Genomic DNA, 18,081 nt, shown 5'->3' on the forward strand with positions numbered 1-18,081 from the left:
GTTTTAGCCTGACAGGGTGCAGGATGGTTTTAGCCTGACAGGGTTCAGGATGGTTTTAGCCTGACAGGGTGCAGGATGGTTTTAGCCTGACAGGGTGCAGGATGGTTTTAGCCTGACAGGGTGCAGGATGGTTTTAGCCTGACAGGGTGCAGAATTGATGCCTGGTCATGTAACCTTTCAGAGGCACAATTAACACCTGTCCAAGCGCTTATAAGGCATGCTAATTAATGCAAACACATGGGGGCCTTCTGTCTGACCTCAGCAAGGACTCTTACCTTCTCACAGAGAGAGGGGGGGAAGGAGAGATAGAGACAGAGAGCGAGACGGAGAGAGAGAGAGAGAGAGACTGAGTGAAAGAGAGAGACGAAGTGAGAGAGAGACATCATTTTTTTTTAAATAGCAAAAAATATATAGGTAATCAAATTGTACAACTGAATATTAACACAGGAGGAAAAGATTGACAGAGTGTGAGTTAAAAGACCAATCTTAATAGTGCTAGCTAGCTAAATACACATTTGTCAGCTAGCTTACTGGCTCGCTCCAACTGTTTACTGCTGGTAACCATAGCAACATGGCCGCTGAGTCAGAGCTAGCAGTACCAGCAGCAGCAGAGACTGAGAGACGTACCCCCCTCTTTTTTTTGAATTTCCAGCAGAAATCAAATCCGAGAAATAATCAATTTTAAACACAGAATTCAGAGGGAGAACCCGAAAGTTTTGTTTGCTGACTGCTCACACAACAGGACTATTACAAACCTGTTATTTTACACAGACCACACTACTGCCTGGCATACAGCTGTAACCAGGCATTTCAGCTGTACCACAAAGAAAGGCATCTGCAAGGGAAGGCAAATCCACATTTTTGAGGACAGCGAAAAGGACCAGGTTTCTGACAGTAAACGAATACCAGAACAGCACTGTCATGGTCTAGGGCAGTGAGGCTGTAAACAGCTCTTTTGTGTAGGACTTCCCAACCCTGGAGAAGATAGCGAAAACCAAAAAGGACAGCACTCCGATCTCTCCCCTTACTTCAGGACTGGGAGACTAGTCAGGATGGATCAAAGATGAACAGAGCAAAGTAGAGAGAGATCCTTGATGAAAACCTGCTTCAGAGCTCTCAGGACCTTAGACTGGGGCGAATGTTCAACAGGACAACGACCCTAAGCACACAGCTAAGACAACGCAGGAGTGGCTTCAGGACAAGTCTCTGAATGTCCTTGAGTGCCCCAGCCACAGCCCATCCTTGAACCCGATTGAACATCTCTGGGGAGACCTGAAAATAGCTCTGCAGCGATGCTCCCCATCCAACCTGACTAAGCTTGAGAGGATTTGCAGAGAAGAATGGGAGAAACTCCCCAAATACAGGTGTGCCAAGCTTGTAGTGTCATAGCCAAGAAGACTCAAAGTTGTAATTGCTGCCAAAATTGCTTCAACAAAGTACTGAGTCTGAATACTTATGTAAATGTGATATTTCCGTTTTTATTTTTAATAAATCTCCTGTAAATTTAAATATTGCTTTCCTGGCTATGTGTGGTATGCATGAAAAACGTTGTCACTCAGAGATTGAAACATTGGAGAACTTGGCATTGGAGCCCACTCGTGAATCCCCACGTAGTTTCACAAGTTTTTGTTATGATTTTATAAAGCTGTGTATAAAATACGTAAAGATGACAGAGAGCGCTGCAGTATCTCATCCACACACATACTAAACCTTTCACCTGCCATTAAAACATTACAGAATCACATATCAACACGTCTTCCACAGAACAGATTTTCTCAACATAACTGGTCATAACTGGTAACTACTTCTCATCAAACAAGCTGTTTGCACATGCACAGACGATGGCCATGTTATTCCCTGCCCCCTACCAAGCTCAGCTCTAGCTCTAATAACCTACACAAACACAAAGCGGTCTGGGAGAACGATATTAGCGGCGACTCCCTCCCTCCCAGCTTCTCCAAGTGTACTTTTCAAGGTGCGGGGCTTGGGTATCTCCATGGCAACAGCGAAGCAACCAAGAACAGGGGAGTGTGTGTGTGTGTGTGTGTGTGTGTGGGGGGGGGGGGGGGGGGGGGTTAGGGTTTGGAACAATGTGACATTTGCAAGCGACGGCACGAACGGCAAGTGCTGATGAAAGGACGGGGCTCACTTTACAAGGAGTGTGTGTATGTGAGCGCATCTGTTCGTGCGTGTACGTGCATGGATAGGCTGAAGGCGATTCTACAAAGCCTTGAGTGTGTGATGTAGATGGAGATCCCTGGTGAAACATCACCTCTCCCTCTCTCACACACACACAACCACATACGCATGTGTCCACATACTTTTAGTCATGTAGTGTATGTTGGGGATGTGCTGTGTCACAAATGGATGTTATAGTCTGATTTAGTAGTTGAAGTTTTACTTAGCTATCCTCCATTACATGCATACACAGACAGATAGACAGACAGACACACAAACACACACACACAAACACAGGGGGGTCCATGTCTCCAGGTGTTATTGGACTGTTTTTACCTGCCTGCTTCCACATTGGCCCAGATATGTCTCACCCTATCTATTTCTCTCTCCCTCGGTCTCTCTCGGTCTCTCTCTCGGTCTCTCTCTCGGTCTCTCTCTCGGTCTCTCTCTCTCTCGGTCTCGGTCTCTCTCTCTCTCTCTCTCTCTCTCTCTCTCTCCCTCTTTCCCACACCGTGGGCGGTAGGTGCTAATGTGATGACAGCCCCATGCTATAAAGGGTAACAAAGCCTGATGTAACACAGGTGCATGAACTCACTGCAAGAGAGGAGAGAGACCAGAGCCCACCACCTCCAGATAACAGATAGACCAGACCCCACCACCTCCAGATAACAGATAGACCAGACCCCACCACCACCAGGTAACAGAGAGACCAGACAACACCACCACCAGGTAACAGAGAGACCAGAGCCCACCACCTCCAGATAACAGATAGACCACACCGCACCACCTCCAGATAACAGAGACCATACCCCACCACCACCAGGTAACAGAGAGACCAGAGCCCACCACCTCCAGATAACAGAGAGACCAGACCCCACCACCACCAGGTAACAGAGAGACCAGAGCCCACCACCTCCAGATAACAGAGAGACCAGACCCCACCACCACCAGGTAACAGATAGACCAGACCCCACCACCTCCAGATAACAGAGAGACCAGACAACACCACCACCAGGTAACAGAGAGACCAGAGCCCACCACCTCCAGATAACAGAGAGACCAGACCCCACCACCACCAGGTAACAGAGAGACCAGAGCCCACCACCTCCAGATAACAGAGAGACCAGACCCCACCACCACCAGGTAACAGAGAGACCAGACCCCACCACCACCAGGTAACAGAGACACCAGACCCCACAACCACCAGGTAACAGAGAGACCAGACCCCACCACCACCAGGTAACAGAGAGACCAGACCCCACCACCACCAGGTAACAGAGAGACCAGACAACACCACCACCAGGTAACAGAGAGACCAGACAACACCACCACCAGGTAACAGAGAGACCAGACAACACCACCACCAGATAACAGAGAGACCATACCCCACCACCACCAGGTAACAGAGAGACCAGATCCCACCACCACCAGGTAACAGAGAGACCAGACCCCACCACCTCCAGGTAACAGAGAGACCAGACCCCACCACCACCAGGTAACAGAGAGACCAGACAACACCACCACCAGGAAACAGAGAGACCAGACCCCACCACCACCAGGTAACAGAGACACCAGGCCCCACAACCACCAGGTAACAGAGAGACCAGACCCCTCCACCACCAGGTAACAGAGAGACCAGACCCCACCACCACCAGGTAACAGAGAGACCAGACAACACCACCACCAGGTAACAGAGAGACCAGACAACACCACCACCAGGTAACAGAGAGACCAGACAACACCACCACCAGATAACAGAGAGACCATACCCCACCACCACCAGGTAACAGAGAGACCAGATCCCACCACCACCAGGTAACAGAGAGACCAGACCCCACCACCTCCAGGTAACAGAGAGACCAGACCCCACCACCACCAGGTAACAGAGAGACCAGACAACACCACCACCAGGAAACAGAGAGACCAGACCCCACCACCACCAGGTAACAGAGACACCAGGCCCCACAACCACCAGGTAACAGAGAGACCAGACCCCTCCACCACCAGGTAACAGAGAGACCAGACCCCACCACCACCAGGTAGCAGAGAGACCAGACCCCACCACCAGGTAACAGAGAGACCAGACCCCTCCACCACCAGGTAACAGAGAGACCAGACCCCACCACCACCAGGTAACAGAGAGACCAGACCCCACCACCACCAGGTAACAGAGAGACCAGACCCCACCACCACCAGGTAACAGAGAGACCAGATCCCACCACCACCAGGTAACAGAGAGACCAGACCCCACCACCAGGTAACAGAGGGACCAGACCCCACCACCAGGTAACAGAGAGACCAGACCCCACCACCTCCAGATAACAGATAGACCAGACCCCACCACCTCCAGGTAACAGAGAGACCAGACCCCACCACCACCAGGTAACAGAGAGACCAGACCCCTCCACCACCAGGTAACAGAGAGACCAGACCCCTCCACCACCAGGTAACAGAGAGACCAGACCCCACCACCACCAGGTAACAGAGAGACCAGACCCCACCACCACCAGGTAACAGAGAGACCAGACCCCACCACCACCAGGTAACGGAGAGACCAGACCCCACCACCACCAGGTAACAGAGAGACCAGGCGCCACCACCAGGTAACAGAGAGACCAGACCCCACCACCAGGTAACAGAGAGACCAGACCCCTCCACCACCAGGTAACAGAGAGACCAGACCCCACCACCACCAGGTAACAGAGAGACCAGACCCCACCACCAGGTAACAGAGAGACCAGACCCCACCACCACCAGGTAACAGAGAGACCAGACCCCACCACCACCAGGTAACAGAGAGACCAGACTCCACCATCACCAGGTAACAGAGAGACCAGGCCTCACCACCACCACCAGGTAACAGAGAGACCAGACCCCTCCACCACCAGGTAACAGAGAGACCAGACCCCACCACCACCAGGTACAGGTTAAGGTGGGGCAATGCACGGTATGTTACAGGCTACTGCCACCACAATGAAAGAGTAGGCCTAAAGGCTGGTGCTCCCCTCCTCTAACTGTAGTAGAGCTGGACTGTTGCAATAGCTCTGTAAATTGGGCCCTTGGGTCCTGCATTTAACGTTCCCCTCTCTACCTTTTAGTTCCGTCTTCCTCCACACAAGGCGCTGTTGCAGCACTGCTTATTCTGGCTTGGGACGCTCATGGGATATAAACTGTGTGTAAACTTTGCAGAATGGTGGTGGGATGAGTCTGAGAAATGTGCACTCCAAATATTAATGACAGAGAGGTTTGGAACTGTCTTTCTAATTGCTCTATTAATTAATTTACCTCCTGCCCTGTTCACCAGGCAGGCCAAAACTCCCTCCTACCAAAACAGGCTGAGATTTCTGGCGATCTTTTCAAACTGCTCTTAGACTAAATCATTTCACATTATTATTCTTAGGCAGGTCACCGTGATATAAGTCAGTATTTGACGTCTATCCATGCCTGAGGATGTAGGGAGATGATGTGGAAACTGGCCACTAGGGGCAACATCATCTACCTCTGGTTCCAAAGGTTCAAATCCAGCGATAGTTGTTTTTGAATTTTTTTAATTAAGCCTTTCCCAAACCTTAACCCTTACCTTAACCTTTCAGAGTTAATACCTAACCTTAATAATTCAGAGTTAATGCTTAAACTTAACCTTGAACGATACAGAGAAGTTACCAAACACCTCTGCTTCCAAAGGTTGCATCTTCGAATCCAGCAATAAGTATTTTTTAAATATTTTTGTTCTAAGCTTATTCCAAACCTTAACCCAGCGTTTCCCAAACTCGGTCCTGGGGACCCCAAGGGCTGCACATTTAGTTTTTGTTTCACTAGCACTAAACAGCTGATTCGAATAATTAAAGTTTGATGATCAGTTGATTATTTGAATCAGCCACTTAGTGTTTGGGGAAAAACACTAAAAGTCCACCCCTTGGGCTCCCCAGGACCAAGTTTGAAAAACGCTGCCTTAACCCTTACCTTAACCATTCAGAGTTAATGCCTTACCTTAACCATTCAGAGTTAATGCCTTACCTTAACCATTCAGAGTTAATGCCTAACCTTAACCATTCAGAGTTAATGCCTTACCTTAACCATTCAGAGGTAATGCCTTACCTTAACCATTCAGAGGTAATGCCTTACCTTAACCATTCAGAGGTAATGCCTTACCTTAACCATTCAGAGGTAATGCCTTACCTTAACCATTCAGAGTTAATGCCTTACCTTAACCATTCAGAGTTAATGCCTAACCTTAAGAATTCTGAGTTAATGCCTAAAATGAACCTTGGAACTATACAGAGACAAAACCCTACCAAACACTTTGAAATTTGATGTTTGGAACAACTTTGAAATGTGATGTGACTTCGAAATATTGAGAAACATTGATGATTGTCTAATTCTGATGTGAGAATGTGATATCTTGTTGATTAATCCAACCTCATACTCAGTGTGGAAATATATATATATACTATTTGACTGCACTGGGCCTTTAAAGTTACCAAACAAAATGTTCTCCATTATTTCCTATTTTGGGGTGGACAGGGAGAGGTTGCTAAATTTCCCTGATTTTCCTGTGATTTATTTGAGCTGTCATGAACTGTCAAACAGTTGCAGCACACCCAATGTTTTCAGAACTATCCTCATATTTCCTCGCGCCTTCCTGCGTGCACAACACATCGAGAGAAATGTGTGGGCGCACGTGTATGTGGAGTCGGGGAGTTGTCAGAGTGCAGAGGCAAGAAGCGAGCGAGACAGAAAGAGAGAGGGAGAGATAGAGAGAGGGAGCGAGAGAGAGGGAGGGGAGGGAGGGAGAGAGGGGAGGGAGAGAGGGAGAGTGTGTGAGTTAGAGAGGGAGTGAGAAAGAGAGGGAGGGAGGGAGCGTTCTCTCCCCGTGCACTTGGCAGTTAGTTGCGGGCTGCTGTGCTGTTGCTGTCGTGGCGGTGTGGCTGGTCGCGGGGAACTTTAGCACACTGGAGCCCGAAGTCCCACTCTCTCACCTGCGCAGTTTGGAGCTGCCATGGGTCTCGCGCCTGGATTTACAATCTTAATCATTCTGCCGGCCTTTCTTCACACAAGCGGCCTGTATATCGCCAGTAGCGTAGGTAGGTAAATGTGGGACAATATTTTGCTGTTTCCATACGCCGCGGGTCAATTGGGTAGACGCAACCTTCTGTGCGCACTGTGCGCCCAACAGCGTAGTCTAGTTATATACATACCCTAAAGCGTCCATTTCCAACTTAATAGATGGATGAAGGTTCCCGATACATTTCCCAGAGAATCGTCTCTCTCTGTGCTGTGGCATAAGGGCAGGCAGTGTTGTGAAGTGTGCGTTTCTCTCTCCTCTCCTCATCCCGGTGGTGACGCGGGCGCGCGGTTCAGGTTTTCGGACAGTCAGGGCAGGAGAATTCACTTTGTCTTTGTAAAGGATGCAAGGTTTGTTTGCCATGCCTTATCTGATTAGGTGGAGATCGCTGCTATCGATTTGGTCGCAGGACAGAAAGGTCGGATGTTATTGATTATAAATTAACATAATTCCGTTACATTTGAGAATAATAATAATAATAAACACAGCAAAATAATATCATTGCACAGTGCACACTTAGTATCTGATATCACACGTTTTACAGACAACATTTTGTTTAGTGTGCATGGGGAAAACATAGCATATTGTTATTATAGGATCAGTCTGATGAGATCTTGAAGGAATCAGGTGCCTGGTACCTCTCCCTCATCCAGGGCTGTTCCTAGCTTTCTGGGGGCCCTAAGCCATATTTTGTGGACTGGTGCAGATAAAACATTTTTCAGTTTTAAAACAAATTGCATGCGATTCTACTCATTTTTCCATGGGGCAGAGAGAACTTTGCCGTTTTAAAGCTAATTTCATGGAGTTCTAAACATTTTGCCATGACTTATGCCATCTTCATATGATATCTGAGTGAGAGTGACTAACAAAATCAGTGGGGCCCCTTGAGCATGGCAGTTAACCCCCAACAACAACTGCTCCCCAGGCGCCCTGCCGATGACGTGGATGTCGATTAAGGCAGCCCCCTGCACCTCTCTGATTCAGAGGGGTTGGGTTAAATGTGGAAGACACATTTCAGTTGAATGAATTCCCCTTCCCCCTAGAGGTCAGGGCCTCTGGGCATGTGCCTTGTGTGCCCGGTCAGTAATTCAGCCTTGATTGCAACAAGGTTTAGATAGCTGGCTAAACTACCTTACCTAGCAATCTATTAAATGTTAGCTGACATGGGCTAATTGAGTGACTGTTAGTGACTGACATAACAAAAGGAAAACTGCTGATGCACAACCAAATTTTGAAATTTCACATTGTGTATTCTACCATCCTAACTAACAGGAAGTTGAGACCCTGACTGACTTCCTGAAAAAAGTGGGGCCCCTAGCGGCCTTGAGGCCCAAGCGGCTATATATGTCACTTGTACCTATAAACGCCACTGTTCTCACCTGCTTATTCTCACCACTGTTAGATAACAATATCCATTATAGACACTCATTATGCCTATAGTGATTAAAACACCATATTCATTATCTGTGTAAAGATATCCATTTTAGATATTAATAATAATATTGAGTGATATTGAGAAGGACAGCGGAGGGTTAGTGCCACACTGATATGATCTAGTGTTGTGGCTGTGAGTTGTGATATGTGGGCGAAGTGCTGCTTTCTGTCACTAGTGGTCCCGGAGGGAGCATCTATCTCTCTCTCTCTCTCTCTCTCTCACATCTAAAAGCCGCCTCAGAGGGAGGTGTCACTGTCAGTGTCACAGTTTTAGGGCGATGCGTCGCCAAGAAAACGGCCTGTAATGCTTAGAGACCTGGTTATGGGGAAGTAGTAACGACGCAATAGGCTAAAATAACTTTTATATGAATTAGGCTACATGATTACTTAGAAATATGTTGCATGTCTCCCCAAAGCTTGAGAGGACAACATGAATTTTGCACAACTTGCGTTGATCAGAATAGATAATGATGATGAGGATGACAATACATTATGTTACACTATAAGGCCTATATCTATCTTACCATTGGAATCCTTTAAAACAATTATAATGAATTAGTTTGCCCTGGGTTTTCTGCTCTGTAGGCTAATCTCCTTGTGTTGTTGTCTCCTTGTGTGTCCACAAGGCGTTGTTATTAAGCCAACCAAGTGTTTCTTTACTCAACTGCATGCTATGGAAGTCAGCTCCATGGGAACCATGGCAGGCGGTGAGAAAACATTATTCAGCGTGTGAGAGTCGCAATTAGCACCTTGATCTTCTGCTGCTCTCTCTGTTGTCTCTGTGCTGCTGTGTGTGAGGAGAGGACTGAGAGGGAGAGAGACGCACACGCACCCAACGCACTGCCACTGCTGAGGCTGCCGTTTCCATGCGCGCAGCCCTGCAAGATGTGGGGTCACATCTGGGTTCAGAGGTGTGTGTGAGTGTGTGTGTATGTTGGATAGGCTTATTTGATTGAAATCCATGCAGATTTTCTCAGTGATCAAAAGTGATGCAATTAAGATTACCTTCTCTCTTTCCACCTTCTCTCCCTCTGTCTCTCCCTCTCTCTCTTTCTCTCTATCTCACTGTCATTCTCGAATATACCCTCTTACCTCCCCCTTCCCTCTCTCTCTCTCGCTGTCATTCTCTAATATACCCCCTTACCTTCCATTTCCTTCTTTCTCTCTTCTCTAATTCTCTCATTCCTCCCCTTCATATCCTCTTTTCTTTTTCACTCTCCCTCTGCATTTCTCTCTCACCTTTCCTCTCACCTCCTATTTCTCCCATTCACCTCTCCTCCCTTCCTCTCTTCTCCCCTCCTCTCTCTCACCCCCTATTCAGACTCCCTGCAGCATGTCCTGGGGGAGTATGGACTGGTGAGGCCCGTGAGCGTGGATGCAGACGGCCGCTTCTTGTCCCACGCTGTGTCAGCCGGCCTGGTGGGTGCGGGGCAGTCCCGTAGGCGCTGGAGGAGAGAGGCTGGAGAGAACGGGGGAGAAGGAGAAAGAGGTGAAGAAAAAGAGGGAATGTACAAGGAGGAGGACGGAGGGCCCCTACACAGACAGCTTTACTACAACGTCACCGTCTTCGGCCGGGAGTTCCACCTGCGTCTGCGTCACAACGCGCGACTGGTGGCCCCCGGAGCCAAGATGGAGTGGCACGACGATGACGACAGCAACGGGACAGCCACGCGCTCCGAGCCACTGCAGGGAGACTGTTTCTATGTGGGTGATGTCACAGACACGCCCGGAACCACCGTAGCCATCAGCAACTGCGACGGCCTGGTGAGTTTTGGTTGTTTCGGTTACTGTAGAGTCAATGCAATCCACTGAGCACATTATGACTGCTCTCCAATGGGAACATTTCCTGTCTCTCAGCACTATTACATGCTGCACTAGGGTTGTCCTTCTACCTGCTCCTCTTTTCTACCCTGTACTAGGGTTGTCCTTCTTCCTGCTCCTCTTTCTACCCTGTACTAGGGTTGTCCTTCTTCCTGCTCCTCTTTTCTACCCTGTACTAGGGTTGTCCTTTCTGCTCCTCTTTTCTACCCTGTACTAGGGTTGTCCTTCTTTCTGCTCCTCTTTTCCACCCTGTACTAGGGTTGTCCTTCTTCCTGCTCCTCTTTTCTACCCTGTACTAGGGTTGTCCTTCTTTCTGCTCCTCCTTTCTACCCTGTACTCGGGTTGTCCTTCTTCCTGCTCCTCTTTTCTACCCTGTACTAGGGTTGTCCTTCTTTCTGCTCCTCCTCTCTACCCTGTACTAGGGTTGTCCTTCTTCCTGCTCCTCTTTTCTACCCTGTACTAGGGTTGTCCTTTCTGCTCCTCTTTTCTACCCTGTACTAGGGTTGTCCTTCTGCCTGCTCCTCTTTTCTACCCTGTACTAGGGTTGTCCTTCTTTCTGCTCCTCTTTTCTACCCTGTACTAGGGTTGTCCTTTCTGGTCCTCTTTCTACCCTGTACTAGGGTTGTCCTTTCTGGTCCTCTTTCTACCCTGTACTAGGGTTGTCCTTCTTCCTGCTCCTCCTTTCTACCCTGTACTAGGGTTGTCCTTCTTCCTGCTCCTCTTTTCTACCCTGTACTAGGGTTGTCCTTCTTTCTGGTCCTCTTTCTACCCTGTACTAGGGTTGTCCTTCTTTCTGCTCCTCCTTTCTACCCTGTACTAGGGTTGTCCTTCTTCCTGCTCCTCTTTTCTACCCTGTACTAGGGTTGTCCTTCTCCCTGCTCCTCTTTTCTACCCTGTACTAGGGTTGTTCTTCTTCCTGCTCCTCTTTTCTACCCTGTACTAAGGTTGTCCTTCTTTCTGCTCCTCTTTTCCACCCTGTACTAGGGTTGTCCTTCCTGCTCCTCTTTTCTACCCTGTACTAGGGTTGTCCTTCTTCCTGCTCCTCTTTTCTACCCTGTACTAGGGTTGTCCTTCTTTCTGCTCCTCTTTTCTACCCTGTACTAGGGTTGTCCTTCTTCCTGCTCCTCTTTTCTACCCTGTACTAGGATTGTCCTTCTTCCTGCTCCTCTTTTCTACCCTGTACTAGGGTTGTCCTTCTCCCTGCTCCTCTTTTCTACCCTGTACTAGGGTTGTTCTTCTTCCTGCTCCTCTTTTCTACCCTGTACTAGGGTTGTCCTTTCTGCTCCTCTTTTCTACCCTGTACTAGGGTTGTCCTTCCTGCTCCTCTTTTCTACCCTGTACTAGGGTTGTCCTTCTTCCTGCTCCTCTTTTCTACCCTGTACTAGGGTTGTCCTTCTTTCTGCTCCTCTTTTCTACCCTGTACTAGGGTTGTCCATCTTCCTGCTCCTCTTTTCTACCCTGTACTAGGGTTGTCCTTCTTTCTGCTCCTCTTTTCCACCCTGTACTAGGGTTGTCCTTCTTCCTGCTCCTCTTTTCCACCCTGTACTAGGGTTGTCCTTCTTCCTGCTCCTCTTTCTACCCTGTACTAGGGTTGTCCTTCTTCCTGCTCCTCTTTGCTACCCTGTACTAGGGTTGTCCTTTCTGGTCCTCTTTCTACCCAGTACTAGGGTTGTCCTTTCTGCTCCTCTTTTCTACCCTGTACTAGGGTTGTCCTTCTTCCTGCTCCTCTTTTCTACCCTGTACTAGGGTTGTCCTTCTTTCTGCTCCTCCTTTCTACCCTGTACTAGGGTTGTCCTTCTTCCTGCTCCTCTTTTCTACCCTGTACTAGGGTTGTCCTTCTTTCTGCTCCTCCTTTCTACCCTGTACTAGGGTTGTCCTTCTTCCTGCTCCTCTTTTCTACCCTGTACTAGGGTTGTCCTTCTTCCTGCTCCTCTTTTCTACCCTGTACTAGGGTTGTCCTTCTTTCTGGTCCTCTTCCTACCCTGTACTAGGGTTGTCCTTCTTTCTGCTCCTCCTTTCTACCCTGTACTAGGGTTGTCCTTCTTTCTGCTCCTCTTTTCTACCCTGTACTAGGGTTGTCCTTCTTCCTGCTCCTCTTTTCTACCCTGTACTAGGGTTGTCCTTCTTCCTGCTCCTCTTTTCTACCCTGTACTAGGGTTGTCCTTCTTTCTGCTCCTCTTTTCTACCCTGTACTAGGGTTGTCCTATCTCCTGCTCCTCTTTTCTACCCTGTACTAGGGTTGTCCTTTCTTCCTGCTCCTCTTTTCTACCCTGTACTAGGGTTGTCCTTCTTCCTGCTCCTCTTTTCTACCCTGTACTAGGGTTGTCCTTTCTGGTCCTCTTTCTACCCTGTACTAGGGTTGTCCTTCTTTCTGCTCCTCCTTTCTACCCTGTACTAGGGTTGTCCTTCAACCTGCCCCTCTTTGCTACCCTGTACTAGTGTTGTCCTTCTGCCTGCTCCTCTTTACTACCCTGTACAGTATTTGCTGATTGGTGGAGCTTGATCAAGCTCTGTAGTTTATGAACATCTAGCTCATTTGACTGGATGAGATGTGCTGGTGATGTTTCTGTTTTGTAAATCTGTTTTGGATTGTGCCAAGATGGCGTCTCTCCGTTCAATGGCCTGTAAAGCATGTGGAGTGAGGTTATCAGTCACCAATCCTTATCCTCTTCTTTAGAATGTGTGTGTGTGTGTGTGTGTGTGTGTGTGTGTGTGTGTGTGTGTGTGTGTGTGTGTGTGTGTGTGTGTGTGTGTGTGTGTGTGTGTGCATGTGTCAACGACTGCAAGACAGCGAGAGGAATCATGTCCGAGTTTCCATAGGAACGCCCAGTGCAGTTAATGGACCAATAAGAAAGAGAGTACCAATCCTCTCTGCCAATAACAGCTAGTTTCCAGCTTTCCCATCCCCACTCAGACCATTATACAGATAGCCCTAGCAAAATTCTTGCTTGAGAAATTGCTCTTGCTAAGAAGCTATTTTTGTTTCTTTAAAACCGTTTTGATTGAAAACAATCACAGTAAAGTAATTCATTGTTACCCAGAAATGATTTGATATTGAGATAAAAATGGCTGCATTGGACCTTTAAGAAGATAAATTGTAGAAATAGACAGGGTTTATGACTTTGTGACTATGTTAACTAGTGACGACCCCTTGACTTCTCTCTGGTAACTGAACCATGTTAGGTAGGTACTGGATTTTGGAAAATGAATCAACTGAATGATGTGTTTGGAGGGAGGGAGGGAGAGAGAGACTGTGACCAGCTGGTGAGGTCTTGTTGAGGAGATACAGGAGACTCCTGTACACTGTTGGCTGGGAAGGTGGAAGAGAATTGGTTTCACTTTGAAATGAAGTTCAGTACAGAAATCCTAACCTAGACTCTTGGAATATTTATGCATGAGTGTGTGGTTATAAACCTCTGTCCCGCTAATGGCTTTCCCCCTGGCCTAGCATACTCGGTCAAAGCTACAGAGGCTGTTGTTTGACGTGTGTGTGCTTGTGTGTGTGTGTGTGTGTTATTCTCTGCTCTCCTCTATGCATTAGAGAGATTACATTTAGAACTGATTATCAATGGGATCTCTTTTGGGCCCAGACCTTCACTACTCTGCGTCTCTATTGGGCCCAGACCTTCACTACTCTACATCTCTATTGGGCCCAGTTCTTCACTACTCTACATCTCTATTGGGCCCAGACCTTCACTACTCTACATCTCTATTGGGCCCAGACCGACACTACTCTACATTTCTATTGGGCCCAGACCGACACTACTCTACATCTCTTTTGGGCCCAGACTTTCACTACTCTACGTCTCTATTGGGCCCAGACCTTCACTACTCTACATTTCTATTGGGCCCAGACCTTCACTACTCTACATTTCTATTTGGCCTGACCTTCACTACTCTACATCTATATTGGGTCCAGACCTTCACTACTGTACATCTCTATGGGGCCCAGACCTTCACTACTCTACATCTATATTGGACACAGACCTTCACTACTCTACATCTATATTGGGCCCAGAACTTCACTACTCTACATCTCTATGGGGCCCAGACCTTCACTACTCTGCATCTCTATGGGGCCCAGACCTTCACTACTCTGCATCTCTATGGGGCCCAGACCTTCACTACTCTACATCTCTATGGGGCCCAGACCTTCACTACTCTGCATCTCTATGGGGCCCAGACCTTCACTACTCTACATCTCTATGGGGCCCAGACCTTCACTACTCTACATCTCTATTGGGCCCAGACCTTCACTACTCTACATCTCGACAGACAGACAGACAGACAGACAGACAGACAGACAGACAGACACACAAAGGGATGGGTGGATGTTAGACCTATCATTATACCTGCTACAGCTCAGCAACAGGTGGGAGAACACCTGGCCAGCAGAGACATGTATTACACACACACCTGGTCACAGCTGGGAAGCTAGCAGCCCACATGGTCACACAGCGCTCCAGCTTATGGCAGATACATGCATGGTGAATACAGACTTCAGAATGAGCCAGACAAACCTCACCAGGCATAGAGAAGTGATCCGCGATGCAGGGTGATCAGAAAGCGTTTCCCTCTCTTTCATCTGTTCTCTTTATCCCCCCCTTCTCTCCCCCTCCATCTCCTTTTTATCTCGATCTACCCTCTCTCTCTCTCCCTATCCCTCCCTTCTCTCTCCCTCTCTTTCTCTTTCTCTGTCTTTCCCACAGCCACCAGCGGTAGAGACAGGTTGGATAGCTTTTCTAATGATGCTATTAAAAGTGCCGGGGGAAGGAGGGGGAGGAGGGGGGAGGAGGTAGAGAGAGAGAGAGAGAGAGCGAGAGAGAGAGAGAGAGAGAGAGAGAGAGAGAGAGAGAGAGAGAGAGATTGGTCCTTTAGCAGGTTATCGTGTCTGTTTTCTAGTAGTGTTCTATCACCTAGGGTGAAGGGTGTTGCACTCTCTCTCCTTCCTATGGTGGATGAACTGGGGAAACAGCATAGTTTGTTGTCTATATTTGGTTGTCCCTGTGCTGTAATGTATGTAGATTGTTGAACGATATGTTAGAGACCGCCTTTAGGCATCGCGTTTTGTAGCCCCTAGGTGTGTGCATGTGTCTGTCTGTCTGTGTTATTAGTGCACAGCATGAGCTGGGAGAAACTTGTCTATTTTTGTATTTGCGTTGAAAACAGGCTTTCATAACCGCCTCGGAATCCAGACACAAGCGGAAACACCAAAGGCATTTACAGGTGTTCCAAAAGGATTGTTCTAGATCCGATTGGATTTGCCAAGGTCCCCAACAATGGAATTTTTCATTTTGTGATGTTATTCTTGAATGCGCTACATGTTGTGGGTACACATCCATTTAAATGCTTTTTCACCGTGCTATTCAAGTTAAATACGCTGTCACTATCTGTCTATAAATACCACCTACCAGGCCATAATGGTAAATTATCATTTGTTCTTATTCTGCCTGCTAAAATAAAGGTTAAATAAACATAATAAATATGTAAATGGTTTCTGAGTCTATTCTTTTTAAGTTCCACAGTCTTTCTTGTTGCTGTGTAACAGAGTCATTCCTCACGAAACTGAGGAAAAACAAGACCATGATTTGGGGGATTTTCACAAAATGTAATCCATAAAATAGTATTTTGGAGCAAGGATTGTTTACATATATTTGACATTTGTATCTTGGAGCATAATTGAGAGATAATTACTCAAAGTTGGCATATTTATGCAATTTTAGCCTTACCCAGGCGTCCTTTAAGACTCCATAATGTTTAATCCATAGATTCTACAAATCAAAAATGTGTGTAATATGTGTAATTTATCACTTGCTCTGTAATATGATTACCATTTTGATTTTAATTTAAAAAAAACATGAATTTATTAATATTGAAAAATGTAAACATTAATATTGAAATAATTTTGCAAATGTTTTAATGTATTGTTGAATATAACATACTCTACAGGCATATCAACGTTCCAGAGTGGGATCTCTTCTTGTGTTAAAGTTCTGGCCCATTTTATACAGACAAACATCATTGTCAATATAACCAATCACAGTCCCCTTTTACTTGTATCATTGCACATCCTTCAAATCACCAGCAGAGGGCGACTATTTTGAATCCATTTTCACATTCATTCTGTTGGTAATACTTACAAATTGGATCATAACTCTAAAAGTAGCAGAGATCCCACTCTGATATGCCCATACAATATATAATGTTATGTTCAAAATATATTGAAATGTTCAACAAGCTCTTACAGTCTCAGTAAAGAATTAGACATTCATCAATGTTTCTCAAACGTCACATTTTGAAGTTGTTGCTAATGTCACATTTCAAAGTCTTGAAGGTTAAATTTAGGCCTTAACTCTGAATATGTAAAGTTAGGGTTAAGTTTAATAATTAACTCTGAATTCTTAAGGTTAGGCATGAACTCAGAATGGTTAGGGTAAGGGTTAAGGTTTGGGATACATTTAAAACAAAAATATCAGAAATTATCACCGGCAGTGGTGGAAAAAGTACCCAATTGTCATACTTGAATAAAAGTATAGATACCTCAATAGAAAGTTACTCAAGTAAAAGTGAAAGTCAGCCAGTAAAATACTACAAAATTAAATGTAATTGCTAAAATATATTTAAGTAGCAAAAGTAAAAGTATAAATAATTTAAAATATCTTATATTAAGCAAAGCAGAAGGGACCATTTTCTTGTTTTTAAAATGTACGGATAGCCAGGGGCACACTCCAACACTCCAACATATTATTAACGGAAGATGCATTTGTGTTTAGTCCGGAGGCAGTAGGGATGACCACGTGTTCTCTTGATAAGTGCGTGAATTTTCCTGTCCTGCTAAGCTAAGCATTCAAAATATAATGAGTACTTTTGGTTGTCAGGAAAAATGTATGGAGTATAAAGTACAATATATTCTTTAGGAATGTAGTGAAGGTAAAGTAAAAGTTGTAAAAAATGTAAATAGTAAAGTAAAGTACAGATACCCCCAAAAATTACTTAATGAAGTACTTTAAAGTATTTTTACACCACTGATCACTGGATTTGAACATGCAACCATAGAAACCAGAGGCAGATGCTTACACCCATCAATCACTCCTGTCTACAACATCCTAGAAAAACCGAAGTCTCCTTGAAGGTAACAGTCCTCACTGTTGCCCCTAGTGGCCAGTTTCCACATAATCTCCCGACGTCCTCAGACCTGCATGGATGTCAAGTACTGACTTGTATCATGGGTGTCCTGCCTGAAAAAAATTGCCAAGTCAAACATTTTAGGTATATATTTTTTAATCAAAGTACTACTCATATTACAGAGAATGCTGTATAGCTTCATTTGACATCTATGTTCGCTTTGTATCACCTACAGATGAAACACTATGGAGTCTTAAAAGAGGCCTGGGTGAGGCCAAAAGTATGCCAACTTTGATAAATTATTACTCAATGATGCTTTTAGATACAAATGTTAAATATATGTGAACAATCCTTCCTCCAAAGGAATATTTATTACATTTTGTGAAAATCCTCCAAATCATGGTATTTTTTTGTTTGGGTTTCATGAAGAATCTCAAAGGAGAGATACTCTACAGATA

The 18,081-nt window shown here is 46.1% G+C and overlaps 1 protein-coding gene across 1 annotated transcript; it reads left to right on the forward strand.

Moving 5' to 3' along the window:
- The first annotated feature begins 7,016 nt into the window (after positions 1–7,016).
- Positions 7,017–15,989, forward strand: LOC115205408 (A disintegrin and metalloproteinase with thrombospondin motifs 3-like). Its single transcript, XM_029771368.1, has 3 exons — positions 7,017–7,262; positions 9,999–10,441; positions 15,668–15,989. Exons 1-3 carry the CDS (start codon positions 7,178–7,180, stop codon positions 15,842–15,844), a joined length of 705 nt encoding a protein of 234 aa, XP_029627228.1. The 5' UTR covers positions 7,017–7,177; the 3' UTR covers positions 15,845–15,989.
- Positions 15,990–18,081: the final 2,092 nt, after the last annotated feature.

The sequence above is a fragment of the Salmo trutta genome, chromosome 13 (assembly GCF_901001165.1).
Source record: "Salmo trutta chromosome 13, fSalTru1.1, whole genome shotgun sequence".
Classification (NCBI taxonomy): domain Eukaryota; kingdom Metazoa; phylum Chordata; class Actinopteri; order Salmoniformes; family Salmonidae; genus Salmo; species Salmo trutta.

Coding starts and splice junctions, on each gene's coding strand:
- LOC115205408 (XM_029771368.1), top strand. CDS start 7,178: ATGGGTCTCGCGCCTGGATTTACAATCTTAATCATTCTGCCGGCCTTT. Junction 7,263..9,998: donor GTATATCGCCAGTAGCGTAG/GTAGGTAAATGT, acceptor CCCCCTATTCAG/ACTCCCTGCAGCATGTCCTG. Junction 10,442..15,667: donor TCAGCAACTGCGACGGCCTG/GTGAGTTTTGGT, acceptor CGTTGAAAACAG/GCTTTCATAACCGCCTCGGA.